This window comes from Cydia pomonella, chromosome 19 (genome assembly GCF_033807575.1).
Source record: "Cydia pomonella isolate Wapato2018A chromosome 19, ilCydPomo1, whole genome shotgun sequence".
Taxonomy (NCBI): domain Eukaryota; kingdom Metazoa; phylum Arthropoda; class Insecta; order Lepidoptera; family Tortricidae; genus Cydia; species Cydia pomonella.
In genome coordinates this window covers 13,638,326-13,656,792 of record NC_084721.1, presented here as the reverse complement: position 1 = coordinate 13,656,792, position 18,467 = coordinate 13,638,326, and the positions used below count along the sequence as shown (strand labels likewise).

Below are 18,467 nucleotides of genomic sequence, written 5' to 3'. Positions count from 1 at the left end.
CGGACATGACCCGTGAATCCTGGGTCAAAACATAAAGGACCCTTCACATTTTCTTCACATATTAATGTGTCATATTAATGACCTTATGATTAATGTAAATAAATTAAATCGAGACCCGTATCGTAACATAAGTATTAATTCGTACCTATGCGTTCAAACAGTTTAAAATTCGAAAGTATTAAATGTTTAACGTACTACAATTGTCCATTTAACTAAAGTTAAGCTAAGACAAAAGAATACTAATAAGCTTTTTAATAATAATAATAAATATTATAGGACATTATTACACAAGCTCTTATATCTCTATAAAATAGATAAGTACACATATTATAAGTAATAGGCAGGTTTTTAGCTACGTTGATCACCCACTGTTAACAGTTACGTATGCATTTATTGAATTAATAACTTGTTGGTATAAAAAGCAGAACCTATTAGGTACAATTAAAGTAATTATACTAATACATCTTCTGAACAACGAGAGACCATTACGAATAGCAAGGACTACCTTTTAGGTTGAACATTAACCCAAACATAATATGTCAATTTGCTCTGTCATTCAGTTCGACTGGTCGACTATTGTTTATGCTTACGTAAGGTAACAGGTAGGTTTTTTTATTACGTCGATGGTAAATAAGTATACAGTCGATGCCAAGTGATGATGATGATGATGATTAACATAGCCCGTGGAGCAAATGGACGCTTGCCACTCCAGGAGCTGGGTTACCGTATGTCAGGATTTTCCCTGACATCTCAGGATTTTTGGTCCCTTGTCAGGATTGCAAGGGACTTGGCGAGTGTCAGGATTTTTTAGAAACCTCTCCTAACTACTAGAAGCAAGCTAAAAATGTAGTGCTGGGCACAGAAAAGGGAAGGCTATCTGTAGCTACATCACATGGTATTAAAGGAACGTCTAGGAATTGTCAGGATTTAAGGGTGATGTCCGGGCTTTTGTCAGGGTATTCCATTTCTTCATATGGATCCAGGAGTGACTTTGCAGAATGTGTATCGCCATATTTTTAAAGCGTGCTACAAAATGCATGTACACATCATCTTCCTGAATGGAGCTGGGTGATACACACCTATATAGAATAATCCCATACTGAAAAAAACTCTTGAAAACCCCTAGGAGAATGTAAAAAGCTGATGTGAAATGGTGTACTTCACATCAGCTTTTTACATTCTTACACAGACAGAATGTAGCTCTCTAATCAGCTCTGCTTGGTTAATTAATGGTTTAAATAATGAAGAATGATAACAAAGATTACGTGTAGTTTTTAACGGTCTGATGCAAATGGAATTCCTAATTTAAACGTCCTCGAGGCGTTCATTACATTCTAATCGTATCTTCAGTGGCGCGTGAGTTCATTTGCGTGTTTACTATCTACGTATTTTTTATACACGCACAGACCGCACAGACAGCCAACAGGTAACTGTAAAAGTTTCATCGAGTATGCGATTAGGGAAAACTGACAGATTGGCGGAATAATGTTATATCTAATCCGCCTCTCAGTGACAGTTCCTGGCCATTTCACGCGATTAGAAAAAAACTACTTTCAGCTGGTCCGGGCTCCTTTCCCTACTTTCAAAAGTATAGTGCCATTCGGAAGAAAGCATGAAACTAGGCATGCTTAGAGCTTATGTAGGTAATCTAGGTAAGAATACGTTTTAGGTACAAGCTTTTACCCCTGCAGTACTTTATTCATATATATAATCGAGACAATTCTAACTACCCCAAACACAAATTAGTTTGCGTTGTTTTATCACAAAGTTCCCACGGCCACCTCCTATATACATCGTGAGATCAGCTCCATGTCATCATAATATTGCATTGTCATCTGATTTACACTCATTACATATGTATGCATAATTTCAACTTAATCGGAAATCGGGAAGTGGGTCAAATTAAGCTTCCAAAATTTGACAGACATTAACGAAATAACATACATACTAACATGGCAAGTTAAATAAAAGATTGTAAAAAAATAGAAGGGGAAGCAACTTGTCAAGCGGTTGCTTCTTCGCCATTCCCCCACTTTTGGGTCTCATTTTACAGTTTCTCATTGTTTTCAGAAAAATTGTTTATTTTACAAAAAAAAACTCCCAATGAACAATATACCTACTCTTCGTTGAATTTCCTGCAACCGTTACCTATGAAGTACCTACACGCAGTACGATAAATGATATCATCCGAAAAATTCCAATCTGTAAAATCCCACACAAAACACCAAGCTTCTCGCTCAAATAAAACAAACAACAAGCAATCCTACGCGTTCCTAAAAAGGTCTACAATTAAGTGACACGTGGAAGGATTGCAGTTAATGTGTTCCAAGTTCCAACTTCCAACTGCAATCCTCATTACACAAACAACACCTGTAGGATGGCATCACAACAGACACAAGGCTGGCCCCTATTTGGTACAGTGAGTGATTAATTTGCGCTCGGTGTGCTTCGTAATTTACTGATGGCTTGTACGGTCAGCAAGTGCGCGTGTTTGCCGTGTAAAATTCCAATTTGTGTGTTAGTTAATCAATCTTATGATGAACGCAGTTCTCCAACTTATACTCTAAAATCTAATAAAATGTGTCGATAAGTGAATGGAGCATTTATAGTTCGGATCCTATCGGAACTCATTTTCATAAAGTTCTGGATCCAACGGATCTGCCTTACAATTTCGTCTAGTGTATTATCAATCAAATAATTTAGCAGCATCCGCAAAACCGCAAGACCCCAAAAGTTAGGCTGATCATGTGGTTAAAATAGCAGAGAAATTCTTACCAAGTCTAACTAGATAAAATTGCCTGATTAGGACGACGTATTATACCTCTTCAAGTGGCATGTGCCATTTTTGAGTTGTTGGATTTTTTTATTTATTTCAATTAATCAAATTTAAATGACATAATCGGTCAGGAGTCGACGACCTACCACTCCAAAGGATACATTAGAAAGTTTTCTGTGACGACCTTTCAAAAAGAATCCTAATAACCAATAACGTCAAAAGCGATGATCCCATCCTGCGACTTAGGTAAGTAGGTAGCCAAAATGAGAATCATTTATCGAGACACGACAAACAGAATTTCAAAAGTAATAATTTTCAGAATGACAGATGCGAACGAACAGCCTGATCTTTTCCATACTACCATATATTATTTAATGTATTTTATCATACATCAAAAATGTTCCTTGCGAGTATATTATTTTGTCTTTCATGGTGACTGTACAAGAAACGTGTTGCGATGCACCGCAATGAATAGCTCTGGTTGGGACAGGGCTTCGTGCGGCGGGTAGGAAGTGTCACGTAGAAACGATATTGAGGAACGCCCGGATTTTAGGGCTATTTATGGTCATATACAGACTGATATGGTTAAAGGGCGCTGATAAAATGGACACATGAAAGAACACCAATATGTTTAATATTGCATTATGTAATACATAGGTATTGTTGGAGAACGCAGGATCATAACGCCTAACAAAAACCTCTCTGCAAAGCCGCCCGCACTCCTGTGCGCTACAATTTATTATAATAGGATTTTTTAGTTTTAAGCACTTACACGTAAGCTTTTGTACCGACTGGTAATAAAATAGCCATGTCCTAAATTAAATTACGCTAGTTTCCATTCTCCTCCTGAAAGACCCCAACAGGTATTATTTTCATGACATATTGTAAAAAGGCCCAAAAAGAAAAGCACTCTTGTTGACTATACAATAATGTAATAAGTTCAATAGAGGTACAACTGTTATAAAAGCTTGACAATGTTTAGTACCGGCCAGACGTCATGTTTCTCGGAAAAATCTTAACACCGCGATCTAGGATTTTCAACACATGGTATAGCGACATCTAGCAGGCAATTTGACAACTAAAATTAACTTCTTGCAAATAAAGTTAGGAAATACATACAGAGGTTGGACATTCCGCCCACCAAGGACAATAACAACACAAGTGTCCTTATTTCCGCCCACTACTACTAAATCTAACAAAAAAAATGTCATGTAACATATATGGCACAGTGGAAAGAAATTGTAACATGTGATATTCAAAATGTATAAGTACAAACTCAGAATTATTACACTGCAATAAGTTTGCATATAAATTGAACCAATGATACCAAATAAAAAAATACCTCAACTTATATTTGGCAAGAAACAAAACACAAAAAAAAACTTAACTAACAACCTAAGTTTCTATTGGCAAAAAACATAGTTTGCCAACAGGTCGTTTGATAATATTCCCTTTGCAACGTAAACTAACTACTCTAGTGATTCCATCCAGACCTGGGTGTTTATCAGTGACTACACCATATAACCATCTTGCTGGAGGCAAATTATCTTCCTTTGCTAACACCACACTACCTACCACTGGCTCGGGAGTTTGATGGGCCCACTTATAACGGTGGTAAAACTGAGTCAGATATTCACGCGACCATCGGCGCCAGAAATCTTGGACCATTTTCTGTGTTAGCTGCCATCTTCTTAAACTACCTACATTGGTACACTCATAGTTAGAGTCCGGGACAAGTACTAGGGGCTCTCCAACCAGAAAATGCCCAGGAGTGAGTGGTATAGGATCATCAATGTTGCTACTATTAATTCTTGACATAGGCCTTGAGTTAAGGCAAGCTTCGATTTGAGCTAAAACTGTTGCCATTTCCTCAAATGTCAAGGTGGAGTTTCCAATCACTCGTCTAAGATGATGTTTTGTGGATTTGACTCCCGCCTCCCAGAGGCCTCCAAAGTTTGGAGAATGTGGAGGAATCCAATGCCAATTAGTGGAATTTGTAGCAAGCTGGTCGGCAATTTCCACAGCTATGCTTGATCGTTCTTCCGCGTATAACTGCTTCAGCTCACGAGCAGCTCCTACGAAGTTTGTTCCATTGTCGCTCCACAAATCAGCGCAATGACCACGGCGTGCTGTAAAGCGTTTAAAGGCCGCAATAAATCCCTGAGCTGTCAAGTCACTGACTGCTTCAAGATGTATTGCTCTTGTAGCCATACAAATGAAAAGGCAGATGTAGCCTTTGTAAGAGCGGTGGCCTTTTCCCTTTGAGGTGCGCATGTTTATTGGACCAGCATAGTCCACACCACTCTGAAAAAAGGGGCGATTGACAGTTCCTCGAACTGACGGCAGCTGTCCCATCAGTGGATGTCGCGATGCAGCAGCATAGCGAGCGCAAGTCACACATTTGCGAACGAATAACTTAACGGAATTGGTTGCTCCGATGACAAAATATTTAGATCTTAAGTAATTGAGCATCAGTTGTGGGTTGCCATGCAGAGTTTTTTCGTGCGCGTTGTCTAAGACCAAAGTTGTGAAGTGCGACTTATGTGGAATTATAACTGGGTGTTTCATTTGTTCACTGATTCCAGCATGCTCTAATCTTCCACCAACTCTCAGGATACCATCTTCATCAATTATAGGGTTTAGTGAGGTAAGTTGACTCTTCTTATTAATTGTTTTATTTTCGTTCAGATTTTTCAATTCTTCTTTGAAATGATTCGCTTGAACAATCTTAATACACATTTTCAAAATCTCTTGTATTTCAGTGCTTGTTAACCATAAACTTACTTTTTCTTTTCTAACACATTTCAAGAAACGTTTACAGAAAGCCAGAACGCGTAGCAGTTTCCACAATTTAGAAAACCTTGAAATAAGTGTTTCTTCGGCATCTGCTGTGACATCATTACCACAAGTATTCACGAAGCATGCTTTAGTGCTTTTTTCTTCTAACTTCGTGTCCTTTATGTTTGGTTTTTTGTAGCTAATTTCTTTATTTTTCAGCCACGACGGACCTTCTATCCAGAGTTCTTCTTTACTCAGGTGCTGTGTACCTCTAGACGCGCAGTCTGCAGGATTATCTTTAGAAGAGACATGGGACCATTGGTGTGGCTCAACTGATGTTATTATTTCAGATACACGGTTGGCGACAAAAGTTTTCCATCGATTTGGACGACTATTTAGCCAAGAAATGACCACTGTGGAGTCAGTCCATGCATGAATGTTTGCCTTGCTGATACTCATAACGTCAGCTACTTCAACCAGCAATTTGGTGAGTAACACAGCCCCACACAATTCCAGACGTGGAATAGAAATTTGTTTGATAGGAGCCACTTTAGTTTTGGACGTGATCAGTGACACGTGCACCTTTCCTTCTTCATCTACAGTCCTCAAGTACACAACAGCAGCAAACGCTTCATTAGAAGCGTCGCAGAATCCCTGAAGTTCCGCAGTTACATTGGATCTAGCGTTGTTCCACCTAGGCAGCTTGAATTCGGTAAGTTGGTTTAGACTTTCTCTGTAGTTTAGCCAATTCTTCAGTAATTGTGGTGGAACTTCATCATCCCATTCGATTCCCGAAAGCCACAATTTCTGGATGAAAATTTTAGCCACTATGATCACTGGAGCTAACCAACCAAGTGGATCAAACAGCCTTGATATGTCAGATATGACACTTCTTTTTGTTACAGGAACTTTGAGTGGAGGAAGCTGTACCGAATATTCAAATTCGTCATTTCTGCGATTCCAGACCAGTCCCAGAATTTTCATGACAACGTCTATCTTCAACTGGAGACTTCCTTCCTCTTTGACATCAGTTTCTTTCATGTAACGCATTAATTCTTCATTATTACTGCTCCATTTCTGTAATTGGAATCCACCTTTTTTCAAAAGTTCATTCATCTCTTGGTACACTACTTTACCCTCTTCTACAGATTCACAGCCTGTTAACAAATCATCTACATAAAAATGCTTGAGGACCCTATCAGCAGCATTTGGATACTGTGATCCTTCATCGTGGGCTACTTGCTGAAGAGCACGCACTGCGAGATGGGGTGCTGATGCCGTACCAAAAGTGACTCGGAGCAGTCTCAAGTGCTTTATCTTCTCCCCCGAGTTTTCACGCCATAGGATGCGTTGAAAATCTACATCGTCTTCGTGCACTTTTACCTGCCTGTACATTTTAACAATGTCTGCTACCAGACATATAGGATGGCAACGCCAACGAAGGATGGTATGACGCAAAACAGGTTGCAGAGTTGGACCTACTAATAGGTCTTGATTTAAGGATACGCCATTAGAGCCAGGACAAGACGCGTCATAAACTACCCGAAGCTTTGACGTGGATCTGTCATCTCGGATGACAGCATGATGTGGCAAGTAAACTGCATCTGGGTTGTTCTCCTGTCCTGGGGGAACTTCTTCCATGTGTTCTAGCTCAAGATATTCATTGATGACATCTGAGTAGCGTTTCTTCATTTCAGAATCTTTTGCGAACCTCTTTTCTAATTGGTTGAGACGCCTAGTTGCAATAGGCACAAAGTTTCCGTGTTTGCAACTGGGATCTTGATCACGAAATGGTAGTTTCACAATATACCTACCTGTGCTATCACGTTCAGTGGTACCAGTAAAAAATTCTTCACATTTCTTCTCGTCTTCAGTGTAATGTTGCTTGGGATCTGTCGTATTGTGGTCAGCCTCGAGCTCCCAAATTTTTTTGAGTAACTCATTTTCATCTAAATGAATGTGGTTAACGCTAACGCTTTTACGAATTTCCGACTCACCTAAGTGAGTTGGCCCTGAAACGATCCAGCCTAAAGACGTTCGCTGAGCGATGAGTGCTCCCTGTGGAGCTTTGATCATTTCGTTTAAAAGTATTTGACCGTACACCTCTCCTCCTAGGAGCAAGTCGATTTTGCCGGGAATGTTGAATGTGGAATCTGCTAAATTTAATTTAGACAGTTCAGACCACGAATCAATGACAATACGTTTTCTCGGCCGATTCGATGTTACCTTGCCCAAAACATGAGCATGCACGTTCACTTCAAAGTCAGGTTCTAGGAGTGATGAAATTTTTACCTTTACCACCGCCTTAGAGTTCACAGGTGAACTCTCTTCACCGCCTAGACCCGTGACTGTGCTCTTGTGGGAAACCTTGTTTAGTCCCAGCAGTTGTGCTGCAGACTCCGTTATAAAAGAGGCTTCCGAGCATTGGTCGATTAAACATCTGAGGGTTATACCTGAACCTGTTTTCGACTGAGCTTGAACCAAAGCCGTTGGCAAGAAAACTTGCCCACGACTGGTCGAAAAACAAGTTGTTACATTATTGGGCTCATCACACGATAATGATGGAGCTGTTGTTGCATGTGCAACAATACTGCCTTCAACCGATTGAGTAGGTTTGACTTGAGAATCGGTTGCTTGAGTGCTAGTTTTTGGGTGCAGTAAAGAATGATGTTTGCGCTTGCAAATTCGGCATCTACTAGATTGGCGACAGGAATATACGTTGTGACCTGAACCTAAGCAATTGAAGCAAAAATTACCGGACTGGATGAAATCACGTCGAGCATCAACATCGATTTTTGCAAAACCTTTACAATTACACAATTTGTGATTCTCTGAATAATAGCCACAAGAAATTTCAGTGACATGATGCACTTTAAAGTTGCTACTACATTGTGCATTGGGTTTCTTTGAAACAAAGCTAGTCTTCGATGATTTCCCATCAAAACATTCGAGTGCCCTAAATCGGGTTTCTAAAAATTCTCGAAGTTGGTTGAGTGTGGGCAAATCTTCAGAAGACTCGCTAACCTTAAGTTCCCACTGTTTCCTAGACTCGTTGTCTAATTTAAGACAAATTATATGAATCACAATTATGTCCCATGTATTTGTGTCGATGCCTAAGTTGTTCAATCCATTTAAACACTCATTTGTAGTGTCCAGCAATTCTTTGAGTGCATTCGCGGACTCCGTCGTAATATTCTTCTGACTCATGAAGCGTTTGAGAATGCAGTTAGAAAGATACTTCTTATTATTATAGCGCTTTTCCAATTTCTCCCAACATGCGCTGTAATTATCCTGCGTGATCTGTACGTGACGCAAAAGCTGTTCAGCTTCACCGACTAAATAACCTTTCAGGTAGTGCAATTTTTGGACGTCGTCTAAATCTCTATTCTTATGGATGAGCGACGTGAATAGATCTCTGAAGCTAGTCCACTCAGAATAATTTCCTGAAAACGTAGGAATTGAAATCTTTGGTAGCTTTACCATCACCGATTTGCCTTGATTAACATCAGACTTATTCTCAATTGTGGTAGACTCAGTGCTCTTTCCAGGAATCGAAACATTTAGTTTGTTTAAGGCAATCTTAAGATCCGACTTATAATCCATGAATAACTCTTCCGCATTAGAATATATGTCTTCAGTAATATACTCGCTGAACTCAAGTGTAGTAGACTCTTGAATGATTTTAGTATGAGTTGACACAAACTTTTCCCATAAAGATTCTAAGGTTTCTAATCTTGTGCTAAGATAATCTACAGAGTTAAGCCGTTCCTTAGGGTCTCCCCAAACCAGTCGACGCGGAGTCGGTTTTCGCCGAGTGTTTTACACCACACTATTCGCATTTAGCCGATCGACCGTCTCCGCGGTTGGACACCTGCGTTTAGCAGTCTCATCCTCCTTGCGGCCGTAGAGACGCCCGATCGCCTGCGACTTGCTATCGCAACAGTTGTAAAGCGACGGTCGGCTCTCCCGTGCTCCGTCCTGCCGTCGAGACGTCAGACAGCACACGTACAGCCGTTGAGTCCGACGAACAGATGTAGGACAGCGGGTGATCGGCAATCGTAAATCTCATTTTTGGAGACTGGTCGTTAGTAACAACCTGAGTTTGAAATTGAACAGACCTGTAAGATTATTTTCCTTGGTAATTGTTACATATTATATAATAACCTGTGAGGATGGATATTTTACGTAGACGGGCATGGAAAAAAAGGCTTACCAGCATTTTTATCGTAGCCTACTTGTTGGAAGAGAAAAGCACCTACACCAGAAAAAGCGGAGGCGACCGTGGGTTGATTCTTTGTGGCAATATAGATTAAGTGAAGGTGAATTTAATCCAAAAATGTTTTACAAATATTATGGCCGTCATCGGCTCTGTTCGGCCGTCGTCAGCTATGTTCGGCCGTCGAAGACGCTGATCGGCTTCCGCCAGCTCTGACCGGTCCTTATCCTAGGTACTCGGCCGTGATCGGAGCCGTTCAACTCTTTCCGGCACCGTACGGCTGTATAAGGAGATTTATGAATGCGAACGTGTGCGGTAGGCTGCAAACAGCGTCGTACGAATGCGAACAGCTTTACGGCAAAACGCCGTTTTCCCGTCGAAAGACGTCGTTTCGCGTGGGCCGAGCCGATTTACGAATTATTCGCTCTTATTGCGCTGACATAAAGCTTTTTCCGTACGCGATTTGCCGAAACGGCGTCGACTAGTTTGGGGAGACCCTTAGGCGATTTTTTAAAGTTAGTGTTAGCCTTATCTATTCTCAAATACAAGTCCTGTTGCACTTTTATAAGAGCCTCCATGGTGAAATTTTCTAAGTGTTTGGAACTTAGCAATATCTAGGCAAAATTGGGCGTGGATTCCCCGTCGTTCCACTTTCTTCGAAACTATTCTATGTCCAAACTTGCTACGAATTTTTCTATGTCCAAACTTGATGAAATTTATTCAAAGTCCAAACTTGTTGAAATTTCACTAAGTTTTTGACAGTTGCACTACTTAATAATTTAATGTACTCACGGTTGTCACTTCACTACGTCACACATAATCCGCTTACGTCATACTGCTGCTTCTCACCACTGACGTCACGATGCATTTGCTTACGTCACACGCTGCTCCGGGAAACATAGGCTCTTCTCGCCTTAACACCGCTGGCAGCAAACCACTACCTTGCCCGGCGTCCGTTGGCCCGAAGTTTACCGAATCCACTAGCCGAACTCATCCGGTTCGAAGGACCATGTAAAAAGGCCCAAAAAGAAAAGCACTCTTGTTGACTATACAATAATGTAATAAGTTCAATAGAGGTACAACTGTTATAAAAGCTTGACAATCAGCAGCAGTGGACGTCTTCTCAATTCCCCCTCAGGGGATTGGGGATGCTGTTCGGGGCGTTGGCCCCCTGCAGCGGTGTCAAACCGCCAGCCATGAATATGGCTGGGTCGTCGGGGTGGGGCCTCGGGTGAGGCCCCAGTGGTCGTGTCCGGGTCTTCTCACACCGGCGAGATCAAGCCAGCCAGGTGGGACCCCGTTGGGGGAGGCCCAGCCAGCGATCGTCAACCGGTGTCAGGGTGGTGTCAGTCTGTGGTGTGGTCAGTCCGGTGTGGCAGGGGTTGCAGGCGCGAGCTCGCGCGGCAGACCCTTGTGGTCGGGCGGGCGCGCGTGGTACGGCGCTATGCCACGGAGGTGGCTCCAGCGCGACTGGTCCGCGCGCTCGAACATCCGACCCGCCAGGCGAGCTACGAAATCACGTAGCGGTTCTGCTCTCAGGTCCCGGGCTATAACGTCGTTCCTCACATAGCGAGGGGCTTCGACGATGGTGCGTAGAGAGAGCGACTGCTGAGCGTCCAGTCGCTTCCTGTTGCACTCTCCCACTAGCGCGTACCACGCGGGGGCTGCATATGTTAGGCGTGTTCGGACATAAGTCTTGTACACGCCTAGCTTCACGCGTAGCGATAGCCGGGACTTCAGAACCGGGGCAAGTAAGATGCGAGCGGCACGCGTCTGGGCGATCACGTTCTTGACGTGAGGGGCCATGGTGAGGTGGCGGTCTATGGTCACCCCCAGGTATTTCACCATCGGGGACCACTCGATGGCCTGCCCCAGGAGTGTGAGACGCGGCGGCATCAGCACCTTACGGGATATAGCAATCGCCTGGGTCTTCGACACGTTGACTGATAGTCTCCACTTCTTCAGCCATGGAGGGAGAGCCTCTAGGGCGCACTGGGCTTTGTGCGCTGCGTGTGATAGGCGGATGGATGACGTGATGTAGGCAGCGTCGTCGGCATATAGCGCGAGCGTAACGCCCTCGCTGACCGGGATGTCATCGGTGTAGCGCCCATAACACACGGGCGAGAGGCAGCTCCCTTGGGGCACTCCGGCAAGGATGGTGCGGTCGGATGATACGGCGTCTTCTACCGCCACGTGGAAGCGGCGGTCTTCCAGGAAGGTGGCCACAGTCTTGACTACTCGACGCGGAGTAGTAGACGTGGACAGCTTGTAGAGGAGGCCGGGGTGCCATACGCGATCGAACGCCTTCTCCATGTCCAGAAGAACAGCGACCGTGTGCTCCCTCTTGTTGTAAGCTGCTGCAGCGAGGTGCAGCACGCGGGCAAGCTGGAGCGTCGTCGAGTGTTCCGGGCGGAAGCCGAACTGTTCGTCGCGTGGCTGAATGTGGGGCGTCAGGTGAGGCAGAAGCAGCTTCTCGAAAACTTTCGAGATAGTAGGCAGCAGCGTGATGGGTCGATAGCTCTCAGGACGAAGAATATTCTTCCCGGGCTTGGGAATCATGATGACGCGACCCTGCTTCCAGGGGCGCGGGAAGTGGCCGGTCCGCAGGACTCCGGTGAAGAGCCGCGCCAACGTCGCGATGGCTCGCGGGGGCAGGTGGCGCAGCGCCTCGTTCGGTATGCGGTCGGGGCCGGGTGCCTTCTTCAGCGGGGTGCGTCTTATCATCCTCTGGACTTGGCCCGGTGTGAGGATGATGGGATCTTCGTCTGGAGCTATGGACGTGGCGAAGTAGTCCGCCAGGTGCTGCTTTACAGCTGCTTCGTGCTCGGTGTCGTCGGACGGATTCGGTCTGAACTGCGTCTCCAGGTGGTCAGCGAAAATCTCCGCTCGATCTTCTGCGCGGTAACGTGGGGTACCGTCACTGGCGAAAAGAGGGCGGATGGGTGCTGGTCTTCCTGTTACTCTGCGGCACAGACGATGGATGTCGTTCCAGTCCTCACCAGCTGACTCGATGTACTCGAGCCAAGAGTCCTCGGTGTAAGCCGCGAGGCTTTGCGAGATCTTCTCGGCGAGAGAGTTCAGCTGGGACTTCATGGTGGGACATCGTGTGCGCTGGAATTGTCGACGCAGTTTCCTCTTCCTCTCGATGAGGGTCAGGATAAAAGCGGGGATGCTTTGCTTACGGCGCGACTGACTGGCGCCGGTCTCGGCGGAAGAGTCTGTGAGGGCGGCAGTGGCGCATGAGGCGAACTCCTCAGCGAGTCGGTCGACTTCCTCCGCTGTAGTCACGGGGAAGGATGGAGTGTGTTCGCTCATGTAGGTCGCAAAACGATCCCAATCCTGTCGTCGGCGAGGCGAGGGCGGAGCCGTCCGAGTCGGCGTCAAGTCCAGTGTTGCCATGACGGGCTGGTGGTCAGAAAGAAGATGGTCATCCAGGACGTCCTGCGCGGGCCAGGAAGTCAGGCCGCGTACTACCATAAGGTCGATGACGTCCGGTATGTGGGCTGCCGTGTACGGGAAGTGCGTGGGGACCTCTGGTCCTAGCACCTCGTATCCTTGGGCTTCTGCATCGGCGAGGAGTCGCTGCCCATCTGGGCAGGTCTTCACGGAGTTCCATGCAGTGTGTTTGCAGTTGAAGTCGCCGGCTACAATCGTGGGCAGTGGCGAGTCCAACAGGTCGTGGACATCAGCCACTGCAAGGCGAGAGCTGGGTGGCTTGTAGAACGCAAACACACGCAGAGGGTGGCGGTCGACGCAGATTTCCACGCCTAGGGCGTATGACGATCGGAGAGTTGTCGGCACTGGCAGCGGCTGGTGGATGACCTGACGCTTCACAAGGACGGCCAGTCCCCGATAGGCGCGTCCGAGTGAAGATGTTTCCTCCTTTCTGTAGGCGACGTAGCCTGGTATTTTAAGGCGATCGCCTGCCTTAAGATGGGTTTCCGAGATCAGGGCTACGTCGATCTTCTTCTCGGCCAGAAGATGTCGCAGCAGGGTGACTTTGGCTGCAGAGAGCCCGTCGGCATTCCAGTGTAGGATCCTCAGTTGGCTAGCGAACGCTATAGAGGTCTGCCAGCCTTCTGAGGATAATCGGGACAGGACTCTGTCCCGACTGAATGGCAACGAGGAGCTCCTGCAGGATCTCCACGAGCATCGTGATGGCCTCGGCTCGGCCATCGCTGGGTCCCGCTCCTGGCTTCGCCTTCTTCCCCTGGAGAGGGGCGGCCGTCGTGGGGAACGGGGCTGATGGGGGTCGCGGCTGCAACGCTGTAGCCGGGACGGTCGTGGGTTGCTGCTGCTGCGGGGCAGAGGAAGGTTCCGGACCCGTCTTGGTCTTCTTCCCTCCGCGTTTGCGTCTTCTTGTGGGCGGACGTCTCCCGTCGTTGGCGTTCGCCATGAGGGAGTTCGCGGCGTTGCCCGTGTCAACGGCTGGCTGCGAGGTGGTTGGCAGTGCTGCACCAGTGCGCGCTGCGACTCCGGCCTTCTTGTTGCGCGCCTCCCGCTTGTATACCGGGCACTGCGCGCTGTTAGCGGGGTGCGCACCGTTGCAGTTGGTGCACGTCGCTGGCTCCTCGCGTGGGCGTGGGCATTCGTTTGCGGGGTGAGGCTCGCCGCAACGAACGCAGGCGAGAGGGCGGTGGCAGTTCACCGACGAGTGCCGAAAACCCTGGCACCTGTGGCACTGCGCGGGGCCCTTTCGTCCTCGCCAGGCTTCGATCTTTACTCCTGGCATACCCAGGAGCTCGGTGAGGGCGTAGATCCCCGGCGTCGTGTCCGCGGTACGCTGCAGTTGGGCGTGAAATATGCATCCAGGCCGGCCGCTGCGCGCGCGGATTTGACGGACGAATTCGGGTAAGAAGCCCTTCTCCCTCAGGTCTTCTTCTATTTCTGCCGGGTCGGTGTTCGCCGGCAGGCCGCGGATGGCGATCTTGAGGCTGCGTTCTGCTGGGAGGCCGTAGCAGAACCAGTGTAGCCCCGTGGTCTGAAGGTACTGCTGGATCGCCCGGTACTCATCTTCGTCTCTCGGGGTGAAGATAATGCCTTTCCCCAGGGGGCGTGCGTTGACCTGGTGGCCCAGCAACTTCCGCAGCTCGCGGAAATGCATGGGCCAATCAGGCATCGCCTCCACAATGAGGGGTGGGTATCGCTTCCCCTTCGCGGTAGGGGCGGCGGGGGGCGCTGGTCCGGCCGTTGATGAGGCGGGCGGAGTTGGTGACTTCGCCGGCGCCTGGTCCGTGTCCATGGGGGACAGGTCGAGCCGGGGAAGTGAGTGCGGCGGCGGCGTTGCGCCACCCTGCCGCTTCTGAGCAGGGCTGGCTACGGCGAATGGCGGCATGAGGTTTGTCGGCGGCGGGAAGCGCGACGGCGACAGGACGCGCACGGGCGTGGGTACCTGGGGAGGGCCAGGGGGCGCGGGTGTGGGCGCGCAGGGAGCGGGGGCACGTGGCAGTGGCGTTGGCACAGCCTTGGTCGCGGCGTTCCGGGGCGTGGCTGCGCTAGTAACGGGCGCAGCGGGCGCGGGCGCGGCGGGCGCGGCGGGCGCGGCGGGCGCGGCGGGCGCGGCGGGCGCGGCGGGCGCGGTGGGCGCGGCAGGCGCGGCGGGCGCGGGCGCGGAAAGCGTGGGCGCGGTGGGCGCGCGGGGCGCAGGCGCGGTCGCGGCGCGAGAGGCGCGGGGCTGGATGCGGCTGGCGGCTGCGGTCGCGGTCGACGGCGCCTTACTGGTCCTGGCTAGGGCCGGTTGAGGCGCTGGTGGTTTCTGGGGCTTCGGCGCACTCAGGGGGGTGCGGCGAGGGGGCGGCGGCGGTGATGCGGCCGCTTTCGCGAAGGTCGGCTGAGGGGCGTCGGCCTTAAAAAAGGCCGACGCGGGCGCCCTCGATGGGCCGGGTTGTGGCTCCTGCAGGGCGGGGCGTTGCAGGGGCTGGAGCTGCTCGAGCGCGTGAAGGGTCTGGGGGAGGAACTGGAACTCGCCAGCTCCCTCCGATGTCGGAGTTTTGGGGGCTCGAATGGCCTCTTGGCCGACGGCGCGCAAAATGTCCATGGCGCGCTGCATCGCCGTGAGGTCCTCCGGGCGGCGTCTAGTCGCGGCGATCCGAGGCCGGGTGGCCTTGCGGACGGCGGGGTCGCTGGTCCGCGGAGTCGATGGCATGTTTGCGGTGACGAGATGTCACTAGAGGTAGTGGGGCGGACACATACCCAGTGTGCGGGTAGTTAGAAAAACGCCGTTTTCCGAATTACCCCCACCTATGCTAACGCACCGGCGGGGGCGGGGGGCGGAGTTTGGGGCTCCGGGAGGCGGGGTTTTTCGGAGTACAGCCACTCGCGATCGCGGCTGCGTCACCCACTTCGCTCCGTTAGTCAAAGCCGGACCCGGTGGGACCCGCTTGTGGGAGGCCGGGCACGGCGGTGACACCACGGTGCTGGGTGGATGGTGCGGTAGATAGATGCGATCCGGGCGAGTCCGGTAGTTTAGGAACCTGTAATTAGCAGGCTGCACGACTGTCCAAGAAGCTTGACAATGTTTAGTACCGGCCAGACGTCATGTTTCTCGGAAAAATCTTAACACCGCGATCTAGGATTTTCAACACATGGTATAGCGACATCTAGCAGGCAATTTGACAACTAAAATTAACTTCTTGCAAATAAAGTTAGGAAATACATACAGAGGTTGGACACATATATTTTACAAAGTATTTCCACTAGACCATAATTAGATGTCCTCGTCGATTCTTCTTCTTCCTAGCGTACCTCCCGGCTTATTGCCACGGCTCATGGGAGCCTGGGGTCCGCTTGACAACTTACCCCGAGAATTGTCTTGAATTGTTTTGTCCTCTTTGATTCGAATTCGATAAATCAATATAATAAAATCTGTATTATAGTAAACTCCCCTATAATGGAACAGGCACCAGTAATGGAATGGTATAGACAAATGCTGTAAAACAAGTATTTACTATCAGTTTTTAATCGCTGGCAACATTTTAGCATAAACAAGAGCCAAAGAGCTGCTTAAGTTTAATATTTCATTGATTTTGTTATTTTGAAAATGAATGTACCATACATTCCATGACTGGAGCAAAAAAGCGGTCAAGTGCGAGTCGGACTCGCCCATGACGGGTTCCGTACCATTTATTATGAGGTATTAAAAAATAAACTACTTACTAGATCTCGTTCAAACCAATTTTCGATGGAAGTTTGTATGGTAATGTACATCATATATATATTTTTAGTTTTATCATTCTCTTAATTTAGAAGTTACGGGGGGGGGGGGGATATTTTACCACTTTGGAAGTGTCTCTCGCGCAAACTATTCAGTTTAGAAAAAAATTATATTAGAAACCTCAATATCATCTTTGAAAACCTAACCATGGATACCCCACACGTATGGGTTTGATTCTAAGTATGGGGAACCCCTAATTTGCTGTTTTTTTTTTCTATTTTTGTGTGAAAATCTTAATGCGGTTCACAGAATACATCTACTTACCAAGTTTCAACAGTATAGTTCTTATAAGGAGCGTACATGAACTGTAGAAAGCAGCACAGGAGCCGTCAGATGTTTGGCGCGAGGCGTAAATGTGATGTTTATTGTTCCGATGTAGCCCACAAGATGGCAGAACCTATAATGCACAAGAAAACACGTGACGTGTAAATGTACATGTTTATGGTTCCGATTCAGGCCACAAGATGGCAGACCCTTCAACGCGCACGGTCCCTATAGTTTCTGAAAAAAGTGTCTGCGACATACGGATGGACAGACAGACAGACATGACGAATCCATAAGGGTTCCGTTTTTTGCCATTAGGCTACGGAACCCTAGAAACTAGTTTTAATTGGTTAATAATATTAAAACCAATTGCAGTAGCTTTTATTAAATACATGGAAAACATAAAGGACGAATTGGACATTCAACTTTTAAAGCGTATAGCGGTAGAAATTTTACAGGTGTCGGTGAAATATCAAAAACACTCCAAATTTTCTCTTAAATGTTCCATAAGTGGTGCCGTTAACATTGATACTGGAGATGCATCAACTAATCCATACATACATACAAATTTTGCACTACAATTTGCGTCTAAGGGTCGGTTGCACCAGCCGTCTGTTGCCGTTAAAACGTCCACTAAATTCTATTGTATGGAAAGTCTCATAGTTTTCTTTTAAGTGACGTGGATCAGTCCGTCTATAGTGGTTGGCCACTGGCCCTTAGTTATTCCTTCGTATATGTAACTGAAGTTCTAAATGTCCTCTAAAGTAAAGTTTTGTTATTGTTGCAGAAGTTTCGTGTGTAATGCAGCAATGTCGGCGGCGGTGAGGGCGGCGCTGCTCTGCGCGTGCGCGATGCTGCTGCACCACGGTGAGTACCACGATTAAATAAAAGTGCGATTTTTGAACATGGATGGAACTTTTCTCGTTTCAATAAGGTTTACGAATGGTCGGATAAATATGTAAACGTCATCGTACCGCCAACCATAGAATCAAAGTCAATAAGACAGCAAAGTGACACCGTCCCGCATGGCGCTCCAGTAGGGCTAAGATGGTCGGCTCTTTATCATCTGTCCCATGCTTGTCACGTTCTAACAAGTATGTGAGTGCGAAAGTGACACACGACATGATAAGTGATAAAAATGCGACCATGATAGCGCCGCAGGATCCATTCATTCATATGCCAGTCATTTATTGTGAGGGAGAGAGACAAGCTAAAGCCTC

General features: G+C 47.5%; 2 protein-coding genes across 4 annotated transcripts in view; one reads left to right on the top strand and one right to left on the bottom strand.

The window, feature by feature from the left end:
• LOC133528233 (uncharacterized) overlaps positions 1–18,467 on the top strand; it is a 140,023-nt gene that overhangs the window by 105,303 nt on the left and 16,253 nt on the right. For all 3 annotated transcript variants that reach the window (XM_061865513.1, XM_061865515.1, XM_061865514.1), the window contains exon 2: positions 18,035–18,114. In XM_061865513.1, the coding sequence (XP_061721497.1) occupies positions 18,057–18,114 (58 nt within the window). In that variant the 5' untranslated portion in view covers positions 18,035–18,056. The remainder of the gene's footprint in view (positions 1–18,034; positions 18,115–18,467) is intronic.
• On the bottom strand, positions 3,600–9,326 carry LOC133528508 (uncharacterized). Its single transcript, XM_061865896.1, has 2 exons — positions 5,680–9,326; positions 3,600–3,622 (listed from the first exon to the last, which is right to left on the bottom strand). Exons 1-2 carry the CDS (start codon positions 9,155–9,157, stop codon positions 3,600–3,602), a joined length of 3,501 nt encoding a protein of 1,166 aa, XP_061721880.1. The 5' UTR covers positions 9,158–9,326.